General features: G+C 33.4%; 2 protein-coding genes and 1 non-coding gene across 4 annotated transcripts; all 3 read right to left on the bottom strand.

Annotated features, from left to right (window-relative positions):
- Positions 1-1,715: 1,715 nt before the first annotated feature.
- On the bottom strand, positions 1,716-10,788 carry LOC101243903 (callose synthase 12). Of its 2 annotated transcripts, none has more exons than XM_004243304.5 (3): positions 5,223-10,788; positions 3,793-3,864; positions 1,716-2,035 (listed from the first exon to the last, which is right to left on the bottom strand). In XM_004243304.5, exon 1 carries the CDS (start codon positions 10,533-10,535, stop codon positions 5,229-5,231), a length of 5,307 nt encoding a protein of 1,768 aa, XP_004243352.1. In that variant the 5' UTR covers positions 10,536-10,788; the 3' UTR covers positions 1,716-2,035; positions 3,793-3,864; positions 5,223-5,228. The 2 variants fall into 2 exon arrangements, with proteins under 2 accessions (XP_004243352.1, XP_010323739.1); XM_010325437.4 differs by having other exon boundaries at positions 3,798-3,864; positions 5,223-10,780.
- Positions 7,513-7,591, bottom strand: LOC112941953 (small nucleolar RNA J33). The gene has a single exon (XR_003247612.1). It is a non-coding gene; the product is annotated as a small nucleolar RNA J33 (small nucleolar RNA).
- Positions 10,789-17,819: 7,031 nt separating the features above from the next.
- LOC101268882 (uncharacterized) lies at positions 17,820-21,905 on the bottom strand. The gene is made up of 3 exons (XM_004243303.5): positions 21,334-21,905; positions 19,987-20,277; positions 17,820-19,266 (listed from the first exon to the last, which is right to left on the bottom strand). The coding sequence occupies exons 1-3, from the start codon at positions 21,487-21,489 to the stop codon at positions 18,100-18,102; spliced, it is 1,614 nt and encodes a 537-aa protein (XP_004243351.1). The 5' UTR covers positions 21,490-21,905; the 3' UTR covers positions 17,820-18,099.
- Between the last annotated feature and the right edge of the window lie 248 nt (positions 21,906-22,153).

Genomic DNA, 22,153 nt, shown 5'->3' on the forward strand with positions numbered 1-22,153 from the left:
AGTTTATTTCTATGCATTTTTTGACGAAACTCGTTGCAATTACTTATTATAAATAAATATTTTTAAAAAAAAAAATTATCATTATTTTTCCTTTTGATTCAGCTTTTTTTATTTATTTTTTTTTATTTTTGCAAAATGGTTACTTAGATTTGTAGGAAATGGAGAAAGAGAATATTTTTCAAAATGAAATATTTGTGACAACAAAATTGAGTCGATAAAACAATCCAAAACTTCTCTTTTAATATGTAAATAGTCATATTTAAGTTTTTTCATGCGATTACAAAATATTAAATGTATGATTCAAATTTCTTTGACTTTTTCATGTATTTATTCATATATGTATACTTCGATTAATCAAATATTATAAATATCTATCAACTTTATGTTAGAACCGGAAATAAACAAGTGTAAACGCGGAAGCTAGCAATGCAAACCTCGAAAAATCACGAGTAAGAAGACAACGAGAAATATATCAAAAGACACAAAGATTTAACGTGGTTTGGTCAATCGACCTACGTCCACAAAGGATATGAGCAATCCACTATAAATATGAGAGTACAAAAATACAGAGAGAAACAACTCAACCAATTCACTCAGAATACATGGGAGGTTCACACAAGTGATAACGTATCAAGCTTGTGACCCACAATTTCTGCCCCTAACCAAAACTCTCAAAGCCCTTAAGACTACATTGTGAATGCTGATTAAGTTAGAAAGAACATTCCTCTGTTTATAGAATCATAAACCTTTTCCTACAAGAAAAAGATTAGTCAATTCAAAACTTTTTCCTAAAAGGAAAACCTATTTATGGTAAGAAATTTAGGGCAAATAAAACTCAACACTTTATGCGATAACATATATGAAATAACTCTGTCCGCCAAATAAACATTTCTTATTCCAAATAAGTATGTACTACTTTTTAAAGTTTGAAAAGGATATCGACTATCCTAACAATGCATAAAAAATAAAAGTCAAACAAACAAACTTATTGAATCTGTTTAAAAATACAAACGACACAAGAGGCCCCCCCTAACGTGAATACACCTGTGAAGAAAATGAAATTATAACGACTTTTTTTTAAAAAAGTTTATCGTTCGATGTTTGAAGCCTATATTAAAATCTCAACTACACCATGTATTATATGAACCGTTCAGGGTCCTAATAGAATATAAAATGTAAATTCAAAACCTCTAATTAATGACGAAACAAACTTATTATTAATACAGCAAAGTTGGTGAAATCATAAAGACTTACTAGTACGATTGGTACAAGAGTTTAATGAGATTTTTGGCATTTGGCCAACTGGAGGGCCACAGGCCACAAAACATGCGCAAGTCAAATCAATTCATCCACAAACCATTTACCAAAATTATGCATGTATAAAGTTATCATGATTTAAGTGATATTCCTACTTAATTATCCAAATATTTATTTATTAATTCTTCGGATAATCTGAAATAATTACACATTATCTCACTAATTAATAATTACATACCAGATAACAAGTCAGGTACACCTAGATACAAGCATTAATACACTCTGAAATACAAATACATGGGGAGAGAGGAGACCAAGACAAATGTAGAGAGGCAAGGGAGAGTGCCAGTATATTCCATATCCGTTATGATATTGTGTATTTAAAACAAATTAACCTAGACAAATGGCTGCGGTTTCTATCTAGAAAAAGGACAAAGGACTCTAATAATTCAAAGACATTTGATAAAATCATTTAATACCAGAAGGAATTGCTACTATACTTGAACGTGGCTCCCCAGTAGAAACTACAAAAACCGTACAAAAATGAACTGTGGGGGTTCTACAATAATATAAGATAATGCTCCTCATCTGTGCACTAGTATGACAATAAAACATATGAATACAACAACAATTACAAAAGATGAATGAAAACTCGTCAACCAAACTAATGGTAATCCAAGTGCACAGTATAATTCACAATACAAGCTCCTACAATATTTAACCTCCTAGCCTCTTCAAACTCTGTACTGTATCTACTACTTCACATTAATGTTCATCCCTGCAGAAGCAAAACAACATCTTTCAACAAAAACAAGAGGCTAATATAAACAAAGAAGCAAATAACAACTCAGCACGTGTCTTTAGAGTCTCGCGTTTGGTCAAAGGTTATGGGTTTTGATATACTAATATGATTTGGATTGTCATGTATAGGGGAAATAGCTAGTTAAGAAAATCAAAGTAGGGGAGCTTAGTGAGCTTAAATTGAAAAAGAGATTTACTACAACTACCCAGTCACAACAGTAAAAGTGAAATTCCACAAGTAGGGTCGAAGGAAAGTTTAAGTGTACGCAGACCTACACCCCTACCTCATGGAGCTAGAGAGGTTGTTTTTGAAGGGCCCTTGGTTCAAGTGTAGTAATTATGGAGAGTCCCACAAGTGTGAAAGAAGAACAAAAAATCTGAAAAAAAATTCTCACCATCTTTCTTATTCACCTCTGACTCTTCCTCCTCTCTTTCTTTCTACTTACTCTTATTCTCCCAATCTTTCCCTTATCTTCGGCGTTGTTACAAATTATCAAGTCGGCATTCTGGTGAGTGAGGTGAGATGGTTAATAAATTTCCCATTTGATTCTTGTTCGTTCGAGCACATTACACTGGACAATACTTAACTTATGAGCTAGCTTTGGGGTTGAGTTAGGTACAAGTTCTAGTTTTATCAACATGGAGTCAGAACCACTGCTATCCCTAATACTGAGTTATCCAATGTAGGCCCACCCCCCTCAATACTGTCATCAGTGCTCCAAGTTTCCAGTTCTAACAGAGGAGGGATGTTGAAAATCCCACATTGGTTCACGCTAAAGCTTCATCAGTCTCCTTATATGGCTACATTATGAACTATACCTTTTGCAGTTCAGATATTAGCATAAATCCAACTAATAGTATTGATTCTCTCTCAATGACACTAGTTCAGCCCACTATTACTGTAAGATTCTAGAATAAACAAGCAAAGAGTTGGTTGGTCGGTGTACTATTTACTCGAATATACTTCCCTTGTGCTTTTCCAATAAAATTTTGGGCTTCTGACTACTACACTCCAGAGATAAGAAATTAGCCAAGGTGTGCGAAAGTTGGTCCGGACACTACAGTCATCAAAAAATAAAAGAGAAGTGGGAACACTCCAGAGATATCTTGAATGTAGCAAATTATTCTGGATATTTTAGTAACCATATCAGTTCTCAACAAAATTGATCGTGAACAACGAGTAAAAGGTTTGCAATAATATATTTCGAAATTTAACATGCAGCTAAATGTTATCCTATTATCTCTCTACTTAAGAGTCATCTTCATAATTAGTGCTAGCAAACAGATTTACACATAATCAAGCTTACCAAAAATCAGATTAAACCCTATGATGAAAGGAGAAATCTTAGTAGCTCAGTTGGTTGGCTATCTAAACTTCCACCTTATTAATGAGGGTTAGATTCCCCACATTGTAAACCCCTCCCCCATTTCCCCTTTCACTACCCTCAAATTTGAAAGAATAAAAAATAAAAAATCCATATGAATTATGAAGGATAGTTAAGAAGGCTCATACGAAAGTGAAAATCTAATGTTATCTCTTTAAAGTACCTTCTACTGTTATTTTTCATATGTAACTTCTAAAAAGTTAACTTAATTAAACTTTTTAAAACTTCATGATATTTAATTTAAGACCAAAAATAGCAGTATGCATGATTAAGCTCCAAACAAGATGGTTGGTAAAATGAACAAATAGTTGAATAACTGACAAATCAAAGAGTTGAGAAGGTTTCGTACCATGCCTTAATTTCCACATGTATATTGGACATTGACTACATGGAGCACTCATACTTAATGTTCCTGTAAATCCTGAAAGTGAGGAAAGAAGAGAATTGTTGTAATACAATAAATAATTCCAGAAATCGAGGAATGATCAAAAACACAAATTCCAGGATAAGTAACAAAAGGGATGACATTTTAGCTAATCGAACAAAATTATTTTAGGAGCTATAGGTAGCTAGAAGATCACTAGTTTCCATGGAAATTGGACCTGCAAATTGGCTTCTGAAGTTTTAAGAAAGTAGCATTAGAAGATCAACGCCCACAGGAGGTATGTTAATTTGATAGAAGCATACTACTAAAACAAGATATCCCTTCAAGTCCAAGATGTTAATATTCTTGCTATAAAGTGGGAAACATTGTATCTTCATATATAATTACATACACTAGAGAGTAGTGACTAGTCATAAGTTGAGCTATGCAGACAGAAGAGTTTTTGTTGAAGAGGAATATAATTCAATGGTAGTCGAAAACAATGGTGTATTGGCCAATTTAGGAAGACTGTCACGTAGATAGCAACTTATGAATATTATTACATATCTTCCAAAATCTTCAACAATCCAAAGAAAAGACCAGACGTTAAGAACCTCAGCTCCAGTACATAAACATGAGTAATCCTACTTTATATATTATATCAACCTGATTGAAACTTTTCAGGGAAATCAGAAAGCAAAAGTCAAGAAATAGATCTCAAACTAAAGCTTGGGAGTTTTACATATGTTAGTCCACATTAGGATATGTTTTTCTTATGAAGTAGTCCATAATAGAATATGTAGACTACGAATAGAAACTATCATCATTTTTAAGATGTGAATCCAGTGATTAATGGGAGAGTCTTGTGCAAGAAGAGAGTATAGTTCCTAGCAGAATCAAGTTAACCATGACTTGTAAAAGTTTTGATTCTTTTCATCCTTTATAATTGGCTTAAAACGAGATGAAAGTAAAACCAAACGGATGCAGGTGGGCAATATACTAGCTTCATTGCAAATTAATACATGTAAAATATTCAATTCTTAACAATTTACTACCCTACCCCACCCCCTCACCCCCCACCCCCAAAAGAAAAATAAAAAATTAAAGGAAGACGGAAAATAAACGAAAGAACTCAACGGCACTAATCAAATGCCACAACTGGGCAAGCAAGCTGTAGTCAGACAACAAGAAGAGAAATTACAAGGGACAGAATTATTAATCAAATAACTGTTCATAGCAGTAGAAACAATCTACTTTTAATAGCAAATGTGTGAGGTTCTCTAAGAATGATCAACAAAAGAGGTGATCTTACAACTACAACATCTACATGTGAAACACACAAAAGACATGCATTGCAGCAGAATATAAAAGTTATATACAACATTTCTGTATACCTAAATGTTGAAAAGGATTACCTCAAATCACACGTCACTCTTAGGCTTTTTTCCTGTCACAATCTGGAATATCCGCAGACCTCTACTAAATGCTTCATTGAATAGGATCCTTGTCTGCATTGGTTGGAAACCAGGCAACCAAGACAGTACTGCAACAGGTACCATGACAATAATCCCAAACATTATCTCATATAGTCGCGCCACAGACACAACAGTTCCCCATATCATACTCTTCTGCAAAAAGGGACGTAACACTTGGGCGATTGAAATGAAGCCCCAACCAGTAGGAACAAAAGCCAACAGGCTGACAAAGAGATCACCAAATTTAAATGCTGTGAACTGCAGTAAAGCAACAATTACAACTATGAAAAAGAGTACAGCAAGGAGCTGCACAAGGCGAAAGTATATGTGCTCCCGTGCAGCATATTTTTCCCGAGCATAAGCTGTAATATTAAAAAAGCCAAGAGCCACCACCACATAAATCCATGAAAGCAAGTAAACAGCAATGCTTTTGCTTCCAGCAGCAATACCCAGATGATATACAATGCCATACTGGAAAAAGAAGAAGCGGAGGTCTAGGATAATTTCCAGTATCTTTCCCCACAGACCTGTCGTTCTTAAATGATCCTGTTCCTCCTCCCACCATTTCTCCCAGCTCTGGTCTGACTTCGCAAAAACACTACCACGGTACCAAATCCAGTTCATGAAGTCATCAAAATCATACACTGTCTTTAGCCAATCAAACCCAGAAGGATTAAACACAAAGGGCCCCAAGATCCATGACACCACCAGGAACCAACTTGATATAGTCAGTGCTATATATGTAAAAGTTCCTTTAGCAACAGGGCTGTATGCAGCATACACTGTAAGTATCAAACCAAGTTCAATTGCCTTGACAAAATGGCTACGAGCATATAACCGATAATTCTCAGCAAAACACTTGTGCTGCACGACAAAACCTCTCCCAGTTGCCCGGTATTTTGCACCACCATGGAGAATGGTACGACCAAAGTAATGAGCACGAGTTCCCATTGAGAATGTGTAAAATACAGATGAAAGTTGGAGCATCATTGTAAGAAATTCCCAGATAGATGTAAGAAAACCATGCTCGAGAGAGTTCTCCACAATCATTGGTAATGCGGTGAAAAGGCCCAGCTGGATGATAAATTGCTGGTTCAGTATGGCACCAAGTGCTCTGTTGTTGTCGGTGGTATCTGCAGCAACAGAGCCCTCAACCCCACTAAGTGCCAGGTAAAGTCGTCCCCATAAGAATGCATATACAGTGAGGACAATCATCATTGTATTGAAGAAGAATCCTACAGTTGTATAAAAGAAAGAAAGCATTCTGAAGAAATCCAGCCTATGACCCAACCTATAGACATCTCTGCTAAGAACTTGTTCTCCATTGCCACTGGCAACCTTGGCTTCAAACATAGATATCTGATTCAACCCAACATCCCTTCCTTTGCCAACTTGTATATACTCATGGTGAGTGACATTGCCACCTCGTAATGTACAGTTGAAGCCAGCAAAAATGTCCTCGCTGATGTTGATCACTTTAGATGCCTTGCTTATTCCTCCCCTAGTTAGAAACCAAAACCTGTCAAATACATCTGGATGTCCATAATGCATTCGGATTTTCAGGGGGTTGGCTAATACACGCTGTCCTAGGGTTACAAAACTCATTTCCTGAGCTGACATGAACCAAGCAAGGGATGACACGGAACCAGTAAATATATGTTCTCGAACTCCAAGAATCGTAGGTTTGCGAATACCATAGTAGAGTTTGAATTCTTCCAACAAGTTCCTCATTTTCAGTGCCTCCTCAAAGTAATTATCTTGGTTCATGTCAATAGTCTGAACTGCATCACCACGGGTAAAGATAAAGGCATGATTTTGATTTTCTGGTTTCCCCTCCCCAAGCTTCAAAGGACCAGGCAACTTAACTCGATAGATCTCAACTTCCCTTTCAAGTTTTTGATCATACTTCACAAGCACAGAATAATAATCCTTCTCATCCCTTCCTGTGGGAACCTCATCAACATAAGCTACACGAAGAGCTTCATTATTTTTCATCAGATACAAAATTTCCTCTGCATGTGGATCTTTTTTGGCCTTCTGAGCCCCATATATCTGACAAGCTACCACATATGTGAATTTCATTAAAGCAGTCCCATACTCGTGGCCTTTAAACAACATACTCACTGAACTGTCAGCTCTACTCAACCTCCTCGAAGACTGAGATCTTTCTGAACTTAAACCACCAATGCTATCATCATGCCTCATAGAACCAAGTTCCACTGATCCTTCTCTGATATCCATCTCACAAGCAGAATCCAGAAAGGCCAGCATTTTGAGAGCTCGATAGTAGTACATCATCCCCCTAACCGTGCGAGTAAGAGTCTGCCCTCTGTATGATGCCCAAAGACGAAGATCCCTTAGCTTTGTAGTCCATAACTCTTTCTTCTCATCAACCATTCCTTCTCTACGCATTCGCTGCAAGAAATTTTCCCACTCATCAGCATAAATAGTCTGCAAGTAATATAATGTAGAAATCCCATCTTCATTCTCAGTTCTGAGTTGTTCCTTGTTGTACAGTACATCTTCATTGTAGTAAGGTGTCAAAACACTGAAAGCCATCATCTTCTCAACTTGGGGCGCATGTGGCATATTCATAAATAGAGAATTGCTAAAGAAGGCAAGTCGACGTCTCGCCTCAAGATTTCTTGGGATATTACTCATAGAGTCCCGAGATGTAAGAATAGTGTTCAAGCGGCGAGCTTGCCGATAAAATGTCTCATTCTCTGGATCAGGCAATGAAACTACATTCTCAAAAAGCAATCTAGTTGCAGATGCCTGAAGAGCCAGACCTTCCTCTCTCAGCTGATCTCCAGTCATCTTCTCTTTCAGAAAATCCCGAGTGGCAACCTCATATAAGGCCTGGAGAACATTCACAATCTTGTCAACATCCTTTTTTGGCTTAAGTAATAGATCCAGAAGAGCAATCAACTTTCCACGGATCTGGGGCAGAGCAGTCAGATTATAGTATTTTGTGAATTTCTCCAGCTGAATCCACTGATCAATCTGCTGAAAAAAGGTTGTTATGATGGAATGCTCCTCGCTGTTCAATTTCACAATTTCCAGCAGCAAATGCCTTGTACTGTCATAAGCCTCAATAACAGCACATCGTCTGTACTCATACTTGCTGATCTTATGCCAGAGCCACTTATCAGGAGCATCCACCAGCTCCTTCGCCTGGCTGAGACCAAGCAGCACCTCGTTGCAGAGGAGCAAACATGGCCAACGAATCACTCTAACATTCCATGTGTTCTGGGGCAGCTCCAACAACTCAACCTCACGGTCATTCAGAATATCTTCTTCTCTGAAAGTTGTAATTATCTCATTCCAAATCAAGGCAAATTTGTTCGCCTCTACCTGGTTTGATTCAAGCTTTTTGAATGGTCGACCAAACCCATATCTGAGTTTCAAACGGAGGATGGCGTCCTTGAACTTGCTTTTTAGTGTTCCTTGAGCATTCAACAACTGCTCTTCTGGCATCAGATTAAACTGCATTGCACTTGCAAAAAATTGAAATCTCAACCTTAACTGCGGCATGTTTCGAATCTCTCCCAAGTGATCAAATAATCCAACCGCTGCCCCAACAAAAGAAGAGTAGATTGAGTACCATATCTGAATATCCATGAGATAAATCAGTACAACAGGAAGCCAAAGCAATCCTACTGAGAACCTGTTGCTATGGTTAAAGAATTCATGCCATTCGTACTTCACATCCCTGAGGCGCAACAGTGCTCTTGTTGGAACGATCATAGGTTTGATCTGTAGGAAGTAACTGAAGGAAAACTTGGTCGCGAGCACTACTACCCAAAAGAGGGAATACTTAATGTTATCAACAAGGCCTTCCCTGAGTCCACGACCCACAAACGTTCGACTCTGGAACCACCAGGACAACAGGTAAAATATCCTCCAGTTCGTGTTCTCGAGAAAATTCCTGACCCATGGCAGAACAAAGAGTGCCAGGGCTAACAGTTCTGGAGCAATGAAAACAAGAGCAACCTCAAGAAAATTCACTACCCTCCTGTTAGCAGCACTGCTCCATTTCCCATCCCTATTCCTCTGGATCCAAATCCTCCCATAGAATGCACCAAAGACCACAATCCACGCAGCTGCAACCACACTCTTCAACACCATTCTCACCCCATGCCACGGGGTCTCCCTAGAGATGATACGATATTGCATTCCTGCATCAAGTAACGACTGCAGAAATCTCATACTGCTCCAGGTGAAGAAGATAGTTAACACCCTCACCTGAACCTCCCTACTCTCCAAAGCCTGCCACGGATAAGGCTTCCCTTCCCAAGCTACAATAATTGCAGCCTGCAAAAACAACGCCAGCATGATCCATAGCTTATCAAAACTCCTATACAAATTCAAAAATGATCTCTGCTCCACAAACCCTGTCTTTCCAACCTTCTTTCCCTTGTTAGTGGTCACAAAAAATGTACTCCCAATATCAATAGGCCACTTCAACTTATCAAAACACCTTTTAGTCCAGAAATACTCATTGATGTCATCGTAATTCCGCCACGCAGAGTGTGGGGCAGTACCATTCCGACTATTATCAGCCTCAGCTCGGATTGTTTGGTAAATTGGCGTTACGATCCGATTCAGAAAAGCATTTTCACCAGATATCGATGGCAAAAATGGCCTACCAGTATTCTCATCAATGTAATCCTCCAAAATCTTATTCAATTCCATAGCCATATTATGAAAAATAAAGCATAAACATTCAGGAACAAAACGTAGATTCGCTGACTCACCCCATATAAGAAGGTAAAGCGAGACATAAAGCAACTCACGGCGGTGGTCAGATGAGTTATGCCGGTCGGAAAGCCAAACATTAGATTTGAGACCGAGAAAAGAGCACCACGACGAGTAATTCTTCAGAAGCTGACGTCGGAACCGACGGAGAACAGCAGGGTCAAGAGAGTCAATATTGTCCGGCGGCGGAGATAAACGCATCTGAGCATTAGCAAGATGAAGCACGATATGTTCCCGTTGGTTACGAACACTAGAATCCTGAAACCCGAAGAACAGCGCCAGCCAGTCAAGCAGGTCATAGTGAGGTTTCCACGGTGCAAATGGAGGTCTCCTTAGGTCACCTACAGAGCGTAAAGCCGCCGCCGCAGCGCGTACCTCAGGGAAACGTAGAGAAGGATGGTCAGCTAGAAGATTATGAATCGGAATGATGTTATATGGTTCTTCATCTATAGAAACTTGTCTCGCCGCCGGCGTTGAACGTTGCCGGAGGCTCATTGTAGCATTCGGAGAGATCTAAAAAGGAAAATCCCCTTTTGTGTGTAAACGGATACAGAGCATAGAAGATGAATGGCAAAACTGAGAAGCGGCGCGTGGCAATGCGCGTGGTTTATAATGATTTGCTTCTTTAAATTTTTTTGAATTACAAATATTTTTAGTACTTTCGCCTCAGGCCAAGAAAAAAGATATTAACGGTCAATGCCAGCACAAATATCAAAAATAAATAAGTAAATAAATTGTACATATACACAAACTTAAAAATCTCCTTTCATATATATATATAGCATGAAAAATCTTTTTTAGCCACAATGATAAATAAATAACATATTACACTGTGATATTTTATCTTTTTGAATCTTCTTACTCTTTTACAGTTAATATTTTTTAATAAAAAAAAATATCTCAATTTATTTTAAATCAAAAAAGAAAATTATATACTTTTTAAATTTTTTATCAAATTCTTGTCAAATATTCTAGCCATTATAGAATACCTCTATTTCTTCTCGAATATTCATCTCTTTTATTAGGTAATGTATTACTTTTATAATTAACAACACACTTAAATATATTTTACACCGTGATATTTATATAAATAAACAACTTAAAAGTCTCCTATCATATATATCGTAGGATAATTCTTTAGTAGCTAAATCGATAAAATAACATACTTTTTTACACAGTGATATTTTATCTTATTGAAATCTTTTTACTTTTTTAATTAAAAATAAAAAATATTAATTTATTTTAAAATAAAAATAATATTATATATTTTTAAATTTGTAGTCAAATTTTTTGATCATTTTAAAATACATTCATTTTTTCTGGTGTAGATTTATATTTCCGCTCAAATTTTTTTTTTATTAGATAATGTATTACTCTTACGATAAATCAGACAATCAAAAAATTAAAAGCAATAAAGAAATTTGAAATTTTTATATTCTTTCGCAGATATTTCTTACTTTTTCTTAAGCATGAAGATTGGTGAAATAGTTTAGTTTGTAAATTTCCAAGAGCCTACGGAAAAGAAAATTTCAACGGGGACCTTATTTGTATATTCTTATAAAGGCAATTGAAAAATTAAAGTTCAACTTTTGCTTTTACACTTTGTTTTGCTTTTACATTTTGTTTCGAGGGCTCTTAAGTATTTCTTTTTAATACTATATTGTATTATACTATTTTAATAAATATAATATTTAAATAAATTATATTGTTTATATTACATAATGTTATGCTTCAACCTTTCGAAGGATATGCTTATAATAAAGTAGGATATGGTATAGTACTATTAAATTAAAATTATTAAATAATAAGTAAATATAAAGTGAAAAATAAAAATAAGATAATGAACTATAACATTAAGGGTGTTTTTGGTATGAAAAAGATATTTTATTCGGAAAATAATTTCTTAGAAGATATTATTTTGAAAAATAAATGATTTTCTTATTTATATTCTAGATCTCGATAAGAAAGCATGAAAATTTTACCCGAAAGAGTCCATATGCTATAGTAGCATGAGACGGGGAATGCTAGATTGGGGTTGGGATAGTCAAGAGTCGGGTTCGGGAGATTGAATGAATAAGAGAAGACAGATGACTTGAAATGTCACTAATATAACTTATTTCTCCTTACTTTCACTGAAAAAGTCATATTTTTTATTTTTAACAAAATTATTTTTCCAAATAAAATATGTTTCAAATATAAAAATAATTTTTTATAGTAAACACATTTTAAATCGATCGTTATATACTTATGAAATAGAGAGGAAAAAGATCGCTTTCAAACGTGTAGAGTTTCAAGCCAATTGCGTATAGATTGTCAAGTTGTCAACATGAGACAATAAGTCAATTCGAATAAATATTATCAATTCACATGATGTCGATATTAAGAATTAATTAACCATTAAGTTTCAAATTTAGTCATTTAAGAAATTACTTTAAAAAACAAAAAATTCCCCAAAACAGTCAAATCTCAATGAAAATTATAATAGTAGTGCTTCATTAATTAAGGCATGTTAGCCTTTTTTTACCATAATTAATAATATGATGGTCCCTTATATTATGATGAATATATGATTTATTTCCTTAAAAGGCCTACAAACGATTATTATACCAAAACATTTTTAGGTATTGATAATTATTCGTTCAGTCTTAAAATACTTTTTTGTATTAAAAAGTTATTAATTAAAAAAGACAATTGATTATTTTACTTTTAATTGTATCTTAGAATATGATCGGTTTTTGTTTAATATTCAGTCTATTTATATGACATATAGAAGTAATTAGAGCATTGAAACTTGTTTTCTCAACGATAACAATTTTATTATTTTACTATGACAAGTTGTGAATAGTTAAATTCATCGTAAATCTATGACTAACTCATATTTCCTCCGTTCAAAATTGTTTATTATGTTATATTGAAAGTCAATTTAACTAATTTTCAAAGGTAAATTAGATCACATTAATTTGATATTTTAAACAAAAAAAATTAATATTTTAAAACTATATGAAAAGTACTATAAATTACATTTTTTACATATTAATATAATGAAAAAATGTTAATCACAATTTTTATAGTTTGACTCTAAAAATAAAAATTATGACAAAAAATATCAAACGGAGGAAAGTATTATTTTTTTATTACCTATTAATAAATAATTAAAGGACAATGCATTTGGACTATTAGTAATAAATTTTTTATTAATTTTAGTTTTTAAAAAATGATCACAAAAGAAGTTACGAGTTAAGCAGGAAGTCAGAGGAATTTCATTGCCAAATCACAAGTGATAATTAAATAAGATTATTTTATTTATGATTCGATTACCATGTTAATTTAATATTTTTATAATTTCTATTGAACTATATACATATTTTTCATTTGTTTTTCTCAAAATTCTTTAAATATATCTCTGATAAGTCATGAATTTATTCAAAATCATTTTAATATCTTCACGAGATAAGGTAAATATTTTTCTTCTAAATCCGCATAAGAGATTCTAATAATGTCCTAGCTAGTAGCTACTTCACAAATATCAACTCAAATAATTAATGAATTTAATTAAGTATGAGTCTATATTACGATAAAGGAAAATAAATCCCTAATAAAAGGGGACAAGATTCCTTAAAAAGGGGTGGACTAATATTTTATAAAGTAGGTCCATTGAAAATGAAAGTGATTAAATACTTTATCGTCCGCTTTTAGTTGTTTTAATTTTTTTTTTAAAATTTTAAATATAAAAATTAAGATAAATAATCTATAATATATATTTATTAAATTAATATGAAAAAATTATAATTTAAAATGCTAAATTAATTTTTAATTTAATCTTAAAAATTAAATAAATAAACTTTCGAAAAGCATGAGAGTTAAAAATGAAAAGAGAGAGAGTAGATTGTATTAATAATCCCTTATTTTAAGGCGCTCTTTTAACTCTAATTTAAAAGCTTCTTAATTGATTTGTCTATTTGAAAGTGTACCTTAATTAAAATCTAATCATATTTCCAATCATATAACACTTGAATTTTAGAAATTTTCTAAAGGAAAACGGTACGAAGCATATTTGAAATTTGATCGAAATTATTTTAGTAATATTGAATTTTAAAAGCTATCATTTTATCCTTTTTAAACTATTTAATAGTGTACTTATTATAAAGGTATATATATACTCACTTGGACATTATAAATATTGTATAATTATAAATAATAATGTGTCCATGTGAGTATTTATATACCTTTAATTAAATATTACAGGAGCAAAAAATCCTTCTTAAAGTTTAGTATCGCAACAAAAATTTCGATCCAAATTGAAATATTTTTCAGACCCTTTTTCCATTTTCAAATAATGATGAAATTCAAATTCAGTTTTAATCTTTTCATATAATTTTAATGGAAATTGAGTAGAAAAGATTTTTAGCATTTGTGATATATATATATATATACACACACACACACCTTAGGACACGTAAGGTAAATTTAGACAAGAATTTCAATTTTTTTTCCAATCAACTTAGGGGTGACTCGACAATGTTAAAAAAAAAGACATGTCTTAAGCCCCTAAATTTAAGGGGCCTCATTTTTAATAATATTAGGTTATAAGTTATTATTTTTTAACAAATATTGAATACTATTTGTAGAAAAAATAAACTTTTCATGAAAATGAATGAATTATTAGAAAAAATATAACATATTTAGAGTACTATATCTCATGAAAAATAATTTAAAATAAGAATAGTTCTATTATCAATTAAAAACTAAAAAAAATCAATTATATAAATGTTATTAACAATTCAAGTTTAAAGTTTCATTTAATTTTTACCTTAGTCTACTAATATACTCGAGTCACTCCTGAATCAAACTTTTAACTAAAAATAACAATTTTCTTGCAATTGTCTAATCTAATTCTTTTTCCAGCTTTTTTAAAAAAAAAGAGGATATTTGCTTAAATTAAATTCTAGTAAATATAACTTTTTGGCCTTTTCCCCTTTTCACAAAGAAATGATACAATTGAGTAACCATCATTATCTATTTATCTTCTTCTTCGTCTTTATTCAACAATAAATAAATATATTCATCAGAAAAATAAATTAATTATTTAAAAATATATATATATATATATATATATAAAATATGTTTTAGTTTTTATTAAATATATATTAATTTAATAAATCATAAATCATAATAGATTTATTCCAATTGAGATAGATAATGTATTACTAACAATTACTTTAACATAACCTATATAGTAAACTTACAAAACACACGTAAAAGTCTTTTTAAAATTTTGAATTGAAGTGTTTAATATGCACACTCTATCAAGTGTTTAACGATAATAAGTCATAGTTCAAAATTTCAAATATCTATACACTTTAATGACAAATTTAAGAACTTATTAATATATTAAATTGATATTTATTTATTTTTAATTAAATAACTTTAAATTTAAATCCTTCTAATAAAATTATACGAATGTTTTGCTCATAATAGTTATTCACGATCTATTAAATAAGTATAATTTAATTTTTGATATGAAGTCAAATTAATCGCATATGATATAATATAAATATTGCGCACAAAACAAAAAGATAATGATGCACACAAACTTAGGTTATCTGTTTTCAAATAAAATAAATATTTTGTGATGGGCAGCACATGCTTCTTCTACTCAAAAACATTGAATAAACATTTTATTAGATCTCATCATTTTAAATAAATTCAAGAAGGGGTTGGAGGGTGGGGGTTGCATACTCACAATTTCAAATTTACTAGTAATTTTTCATTAGCTTTATTTACTTTGTTCATATTCATATAATAAATGTTTATTTATTTTTGTAATGATTAATATTTCAAGACTGATTTATCTAAATAATTATGTGATTACAACAATTCCGATAATAAGATTTTAAGAATTAAGTTGTAGTCTTGCTTATTTTTTCATACTAATGGTCAGATTAATTTTTGTTTATATATATCGTCCTCGTTATTTATTTATTGTGTTATTTTATTATAATTATTGTTCCTTTCTTATTTTTGTCATATATATGGTATATTTTTTTGTCTTGAATTATTCACCTATATTATTCTCTCGAGTTAGGTTCTATTAAAAGAACATTTTCTAAAAGTAATACTTTCTTTGCTCCAGATAATTTACAAAAAGGATTTTGAATTTTTAACTTTGCCTATCCTATGAGACGAGACTTTAAGTTTAACAAATTTTAACTTCTTATGTCTTATGTCTAAGACTAATTAAATTAAATTACATTTTGAAGTACTCCATCCAATCCATTTATTTCTTGTTTGAAAAAAAAAAAGTCCAATGATTGATTTTTCATAAAGAACATTATATTTTTCAAATGTTCTATTCGATGAAGTCATAATCGAACTTGTGTCATCTAAACTTAATGTTTCACAATAAAATACTCTTTTATATATATATATATATATGTGAAGTGGTTGATATTTGTCACATCAAAAATGAGATTATAACAAAAGTCAAATGCCGCGTCAATTGTTTTCATTAAAATTAATTCGGAAAGTTCTTCCACAAATCAAATCTTTACTAATCGAGGTGAAAGTTTTGATAATAGTGATAATACAAAAGTTCTATTACAAGTACACATTGATTTGTTTTTTTAATTTAATGTTTGATATTTGTATTAGAGCACGATTAATTTAAATTCACGTCACATAGAACTAATTTTAAAAAAATGCTCCCTATCAAATACTCCCTCTGTCCCTATTTACTTGTCCATGTTTTCTTTTATATCTGTCCCTATTTATTTGTCCATTTTAACAAATCAAGAAAGGACAATATTTTTTTTCCTAATATGCCCTTATTTAATTCTAGAAAATTTCTAGTATTATTAAGTTGTAATGCATGCTTTTTGAAACCAAAAAATACATTTATTATACTTGGAGAGTTGCATAATCTTTTAAGTTAAGGATAAAATTGTAACTAAACTATGATAATAATTGATATCTTAATATGTGTGTCACTTCTAAAATGAACAACTAAATTGAGACAGAAAGAGTATATTTATTATATACATACCCAAACTCAAAATCGAAACCTCTGACTGGTGATATGCAAGTTGAAGCTGCCACGCTGAAATTAAGTTGAAAATTTTCAAATTAAAACAAACCAACGCGTATGGGTCCGTCTTACGTTATTGACACTTCCAACGACTTCTAATTTCATTTGGTTGAATTTTACGTCTAGTACATTTAATCCATCCACTTGTTGAAAGATATAAACTTCCTCCATTTTAAAATATTGATCATTTTTTGTCATCCAAAATCAAATTATCTCCGTCTCATATTAGTTGTCATTTTTTTTTAAACAGATCTTTAATAGATCATATAAAGGCTCAAAAGTGATAAATGCCATCGAGAAATAGTGTTAAACTGCAACAAGTAAATTCACTCATCCAAAGTTTGTTTTGCATTCAAATTTTCAGGGATTGGATTTAGGTGTGTAACAAACTTTGACATACTAATTTCATGTGTTTAGTGTTTCACTCCCAGCAATTATTCTGATCTTCCAATAACCAAGAGAACTAAACTTACATCTAAGAGTTATAGCTAAAATGGATCTTGACTTAATTCTACAATTTGGATTTAAACCTTAAATTAAGAAAAAGTCGAAGGTAGAATTTGAAGCTTATGAGTTCGGAATTCTAGTTCCCTTTCTTACCGCCAGGCGCGACGTACATAGTACATACAACAACATAATTATATGTTTTTATCAGATATATAATAAGTACAAATGCTTACTGGTGCGTAGGAGGATATTCATAAGAACTTTCAATTTCAAACAGAAGTGTAAAACCCCTTACAAGTTACAACTAATACGAGAGCTTCAGAAGTTTGCAGGTAAAATAACAAAGCTTCAGAAGACTTGACAAATATACAATGCATCTAAAGATCTCATATACACCAGATTCCACGCTACCAACATGACTCCTTATTCAGCAATAGATAGTGTTTGAGTCACATGTACTACAACTCTTTAGTTTCTCAGACCATTCATGGAACGTTACTAGAAAGATTGGGGCCCGATCATTTAACCTCACCATCCTCTCTGAGGACCACCAGATGAATGTCCATTCATCCTGTCCAGGATGGCATTGAAATCAACAGGCTGGCCACTTTCCTCGAGCCTTTGGATCACATTAACAACATGATCACCACGGTAGCCCATGCTCACTAGTTTCTCAATCAACTCATTGTACGGATGGTTGCGCACCTGCTGAGGTGGACGAACCATCAGATTTGGACTGGGGGCAGGCTGCTGATTTTGGGGAGGGAAGCTGGATGGAGGATAACCACTTTGTTGGAAGTTCGGTTGGGGTGGTGGATGTGCCCTTGTGCCTTCGCCATCATACATCACATATGCATTTCCTGGAGAGAGTGTTGGATGAGCTCCACTAGCTGCATACCCATCCCCTGGTGCACCAAATGAAGGCTTAAGATGTGGCGTAGCGGGCTGTTGCTGAAGGGGCCTACCAGACCTATCATAGCCATAAGGCATTGATTCGGGACGGCTAGCAACTGGTTGAGATACTCCAGAAAATGGCACTTGCATGGGCATACTATTGGGCATTGTCTCAGGAGTAGGATTTGGTTGACTATGCAGATAAGAGGGATAAACAGCAGGTGATGCAGGTCTAGCTTGCTGTTGCATATTTGGAATCTGTGACTGTTGAACCTGTTGGGGTACCTGCTGTGCCCACTGCTGCTGATATTGGGGCATTGATTGGAGTTGTTGTGTCTGATTCACCTGAGGTGCTGCACGCTGTGGTGTTACTTGCATTTGAGGATTTCTGTACTGCGGATCAGACGACAAAAATTGACCTTGAGACAACTGAGTTGGAGCTTGTTGATTTGCCATCTGAGGAGGGGGTAAATAATACCCTTGTGACTGTGGCATACTTTGGGGTGGAATTGATTGTGGAGGAGGCACAGGTGGCTGTTGTGGCTGCTCCACAGGTCGGTTAGTAAGAGAAGCCTGGGGTGCCACTTGATGGGGTAGTGCAAGAGCCAGTTGCTGTCCATGCACTTCAGGTGCGTCGTCACTTTTTTTGTCATCAGACAGGTGTTGAGCACTTCTCTCCTCGTTCTGCTGAGAATTGCTAGATGAAGTTGATCCTTTCTGTGCAAGCTGAAGCTTGGCCAGCTCCTTTTGAGTTTCGGCAAGTTCTTGTTTATCTCTTAGAATCTGTACAGATCTGTGAACCTGCAGGAAGAACAGTTTAGTCAATAGCTATTTAAGTTCTTTGTTGAAATCAAGAGATATTTAAGTTTTTTGTTGAAATCAAAAGCTATTAAAGTTGACATAATGTGATGGAAAAACTGCTGAACACCAAAGAGCAACTTGAGAATTGCCAGTGGTTAAGAACGAAACCATTCATACGCCTTAGAACCAACAAAAGCAAAAGTCAGAATTATTAGTTTATCAAAAAGTGCATCTAAAGTTTCAAGTACAAACAAAATGAAAGGCATCTCTGCAGAGGGATTAGGAAAGCAAACCATACAAGTCAATTTGTCAACTGTCCATTTTTAATTAATGGAGAAGATGTCTAGTTTAGAAAATTCTCTAAGGTGATCACATGTTAAAGCTAAAAACAGATCTGCACCACACAAACTTTCTCCAGCAACTACTGGTTCAAGATAATACTTCATTCATAAACTGCATAAACTGCTAATTGCTAGTAAAGAACCAAGCACATTTCCCAATGCATCTCTCTCAGCTACACTATCTTACATGCAGCCTAGTATGAGTGACAGGTCTTGAAACTAGTTCAAGACACACGGGAGCAGTAACTTTTAAGTGTCTTAACTTTAGACCCACAGAAAAAAGGTAACTAACCTCTAGGACATGCTTAGTTTCAAGACACACGGGAGCAGTAATTTTTAAGTGTCATAACTTTAGTCCCACAGAAAACAGGTAACTAACCTCTTGAACATGCTTCTCTAGAGCCTTCAGTTTTGAATCTGCCTCACCGTGATCCCGAACTAAATCAGAGCGCATTTCTCCAATAGACTTATCAAGATTGTAACAGTATAATTCCAACTGTGACAAGCGTGAACTGATCCCCTCTAGGAAGCGCATGAGATTGTCCGTATATTTCTTCATGGTCTTCTCAATAGTACATATCATGTCTTGGTTGAAGGAAGATTCTTCTGGAGGACTATATGCTGGAGCAGGAAACATTGATGACCTTGTCATTCTGCTTTTGTGGAACTCCTACTCAAAACAAGAACAAAATTGAGTTTATTCTAAGAAAGCGACTGCTTCTATAAATTTAGAAGTGAGTTTACATTGAGTACGAACATTTTTGAGTATGCATTTGAGTGTGAACTTTTACACTTTACCAGCTAAATGAAGAAAACAAATTGGTTAAGTACGATGCATGTACTAGCATTGATCTTAGTAACTATATTTACAAAGACTACATAACCATTATGGTGGTTGGTGTAGAACTTAATTCCTATGGCAATGCAAAATGATGCAAATAAGGCCCATTAGTGCAACCATTTCATGGTTATTTTCACTGTGCCAGATAAAACCTAGACTCCAATCCAGGGAGAAAAATTTCACCATCAGACCTTAGCTCCCCTTGAAGTCCACTATCTCAAAGATGACAATTACTATACAAAAAATGCAAGCATGAAAGTCAAAGCAGATGAACAGAGTTCGTATCAGAAATGGAAATCAAACTCTTTCTTCAACAAATGCACATACGCCAGAGCGTGGCAAGCACCATCATTGCCACCACCAAAAATGATGTAAATAGCAACCTCTAGTTTAACCAAAAACATCTGTCCACAGACCACTCAATTCATGAAAAAGAACCACCAATGGTCTCTCATATCACTTTAATAATCATCTAAACAATTATACCAAAACACTCTTCCATCCCCTTCTCTTTAAATCAGCAGGCGTTTCATTATTCTTCCTATTTCCAATAAATTTGATTCTCCCCATCTTTCCCCTCAGCTGTACTCCCCCAAAGTACGATTTCTCAAGCAATCCTAACAACAAAAAGAACGACCTACATCGTTTACATACCTCAGCTGTACTCCCGATTATACGATTTGTTAAGCAATCTTAACAACAAACGAACGAGCTACAACGTCTACATACCAGACAAAAGATTACATTTTTTTTGGTGGGGTTATAATAAAACACACAAAATCTTTACCAGATTCCAAATTCAGCAACTATTACCACAATCAAACAATAAATTTCCCTCAAAACCCTAAAGGTCAACTAGCTTAAATCACAAACAATAGCAATTACCTTAGCAGAATTGGCAGCGATTACAGAATCAGAGTGTGTTCCATTAGAGGGATCTTGATTAGCATAATCTTCATAGGAACAAAGTATATCATCCGATGCAAAATCAAAACCCTTAGAACCCGCATTGTTTGACCTACCAGATGATCCAGATGCCATTTCTCAATGATCCAAAAACTAGGGTTTCGCTTCGATTATCAAAATCAAGATAAATAATTGTATAAAATCAAGATTTTGAACAAGGTATAACGTATTGATAAAGTTTTCTTGGTAGAGAAGATAAGAGATTTATCGGGAATAGTGTAGTTTGCTTTTGCTTCACTACTAGGTTCGTCCTATTGTATATTTGTAAACACAATTCTAAACTTTATATGATTAATTAAGATAATTAATACTTAATTTTTTTATATTAAGAAAATAAATATTTTACTTTTATTTCGTATATTGTATTTAGAAATTGTTTGATACGAAGAGTAATTACATAAGTAAGATTTAGAAAGACAAGATATTTGAAGATTTTATCACTATTTTGTAATGGAAAAAGAGTTGATTTTTTTTGAAAACGTTTGGATAACGTATATCAAATTTGAATAACAGAATAAGAAAATAATAAAGAAGATATAACATTTATTATAAACGTAACATAGTGCATATAATAATGAAATAATATCAGCAGCTAAATAATTAATGTAATAATTGAAATACAATATATAATATATAACAAAAATAACACAACACTTTACTTTTATTAAATTTGTATCATAATACTCATTTCTTCATATCTAGAACCATGTCCTCGGTAATATGAAGTTGAGTAATTTCT

Source organism: Solanum lycopersicum, chromosome 7, assembly GCF_036512215.1.
Source record: "Solanum lycopersicum chromosome 7, SLM_r2.1".
Classification (NCBI taxonomy): Eukaryota; Viridiplantae; Streptophyta; class Magnoliopsida; order Solanales; family Solanaceae; genus Solanum; species Solanum lycopersicum.